Here is a 2,519-nt window from a genome sequence, read left to right on the forward strand (position 1 = left end):
ACACACCTAGTATTAAATAGTGAAGTTAAAGCTAACGTAATTAATATGGTGAGCATAATAATTTTAATAAATATGTAGTATATAGCTGTATTAAAATGAGGGAAGCATTGTCGGACAATACCTAAATAAAACAAATAAAAGCAAGAGAGACAACTCACAATTCGAAAAACTGTCTGAAAAGAGTTGACGTACCTCAGACCAAATTTAATGAGCTAACACACATGTTGTTCTAAGTGTTTCGTAACTGTGGATGATTGAGGACTTACTTCTCGTACTGTGACTCTTATAAATTATTGTTTTTATTTCTTGTATTATGGAATCATTGCGATCCCAATATCGCTGTGCACTTGTGGGCTCAAAATAGCGGCGAAATTGTGATTCCAGTATCTTTGTATGGTTGTAAAGTCCTGTGCTACCGTTGACCCTTCAGCATTGTAGTATACTTGAAATCTCAATTCTGTAGTATCCTTCTGATCGCAATATTGTATCATCATGATTTCAATGTTCTATAGAGAACCCACTCAGGTGATTTGTGCCTCTTCAAGGAACACCAGTTGATCCTTATGTATTTTTAGTCGAGTCCAACCTGCTACAAACATATGCTCAAGGCCTCCAGTTTCAGGCAATCAATGACGTATGGTTTATTCTTCGCTTACCCACCCCTCCACTTTAATGATGCACTAGGCATGGTGACCATGTGATAAGGTAATCGGTGCAGCTCTTTTTTCTCCTCTGAAGCTAAATTATCCAGTAAATAAACTGGTTGTTGTTGTTGTTGCTTAAAACACAAATTAGTCTTAGTCTATGACACCTATGATTAAAGAGGCTTTTTATGTAATTTAAACATAGTGTGTCTAAAACTACATTGACCCATGTGTCTGTTCATTGAGAAGGGAGCACTGTGTGATTTGAATGATATTTGGCTGTTATTTCTCACAGGCTGGGCAACCATTGACTAAAGGCCTTCGTTTTGATATGACTGGTCAATAACTTTGCAAACTGTCGAGACACAGCGGTTCTTCTGTCTTTGTGAGGAAAGATCTAATTTAATTATTTTCTATCCACCAGCCTGGGATAGTTGTTTCCATTCTAATTTACCATTTCTCTTCATTTTAGAACCATTGGCCGCTTCCCCTGCAAAACCTTGTACACAACTGAAATCGGAGACTGAGGGCAAAAATTTACTTGGAGCATTTATTCCTCGATGTGAACCTGATGGAACTTTCTCTGCTGTCCAGTGTCATGGATCAGTGTAAGATATTGTTACCATAGTGATGTCATTTCATTACAAATAAGCTACTGGCTTGAAAATAAATGAATGCAGATAATCATAGAAATCACCACACAATAGACGGTTTATTAATTTTATATCTAGTTTCATGAAAAGTCTTCTAAGCTGTTGGCAACATATTCATTGCTGCTAGAATAAATATATATATTCACTTAGACTAAATCTATTAATTCATTTTGCTGGGGCATAAGCACTTTTTCCAGATTCTATGATGTGAAACCAACATTTTGGAAAAGTCTTTCTTTAAAATAACGAAGAAGAGAATCTAGATAATGCAAAAGAAATTATCTGTTTCAAATGAGTTTCTGGGAGCATTTTTCTCAAATCAAAGTATGAAGACCTGTTCTGTACTGATTTCTTATAATCAGCGAACATATATTCACTGTGCCATTTGAAATCGAAGAAACTTATATGATTCTTATTTCGTTTTATATTAAGTGCGATGTGATTATATAAAAAAAAAACTGATTTTAAGGCAGCTGAAAAATGTCTTTTATTAATGTCATTTCTTTTATTTCATAGGTGTTACTGTGCACACACAGATGGTACTCGTATCCAAGGATTCCAATCAGCCATTCATGAAAGCCAAGGAATGAATTGCAGTAAGTTATAATTCTCTACAAGTTAAATGAATTCATCTAGCATTGCCTACAAGGCAATCGTTTTAAAGAGATGATTCCAGTGTTAAAAACATGGCAGCTGCCTTTATTCATTAAAAATATAACAGTTACACGTAATTATATAGAGAAATTATGAGATAGTTGCACAAAAGTACATTTACTTGGATCTGGCAGTTTTTGGTATCTCAGAAGATATTTTTATATTTTGAAGACTAGCATTAACAGAGGCAAAGAAAGGCAAGGAATTCTGAAAAATACTTTTTATCCCCTGATAAAGTCATCTGAAATATTCTAGCTATGTCCCTTCTTTATTCCTGATATTTTCCATAATGACTAACATAAAGTTGTTTTAGTTCCTTAAAAATATAAAATCCTGTAAAAGAAACTCATTTGCAGCTATTCTTTAACAAGAACCAGTTGAACAGTGGGCTCAGTTTAATCGATTTAGCCCATGCCCCGAAATGGACCAAAATTTCAAACCAATATACTACAGGTCTAAGACGATGAGCTGTCTGAATCGTTACCACGCCGGACAAATAAGCATCCTGTCTGTTTGTATCTTGGGGATTGTTGTGATCTTTCTAAGATGGCAGGATGTGATTTAAGAA

At 34.8% G+C, this 2,519-nt stretch overlaps 1 protein-coding gene across 1 annotated transcript in view; it reads left to right on the forward strand.

Annotated features, from left to right (window-relative positions):
- Positions 1–974: 974 nt before the first annotated feature.
- Positions 975–2,519, forward strand: part of LOC128249675 (U24-ctenitoxin-Pn1a-like) — a gene marked incomplete at its 5' end in the record, with an annotated part of 3,251 nt that continues 1,706 nt past the window's right edge. Inside the window, 2 exons of the mRNA XM_052973900.1 lie at positions 975–1,252; positions 1,814–1,893. Of these exons, the coding sequence (XP_052829860.1) occupies positions 975–1,252; positions 1,814–1,893 (358 nt within the window). The remainder of the gene's footprint in view (positions 1,253–1,813; positions 1,894–2,519) is intronic.

This window comes from Octopus bimaculoides, chromosome 17 (genome assembly GCF_001194135.2).
Source record: "Octopus bimaculoides isolate UCB-OBI-ISO-001 chromosome 17, ASM119413v2, whole genome shotgun sequence".
Taxonomy (NCBI): Eukaryota; Metazoa; Mollusca; class Cephalopoda; order Octopoda; family Octopodidae; genus Octopus; species Octopus bimaculoides.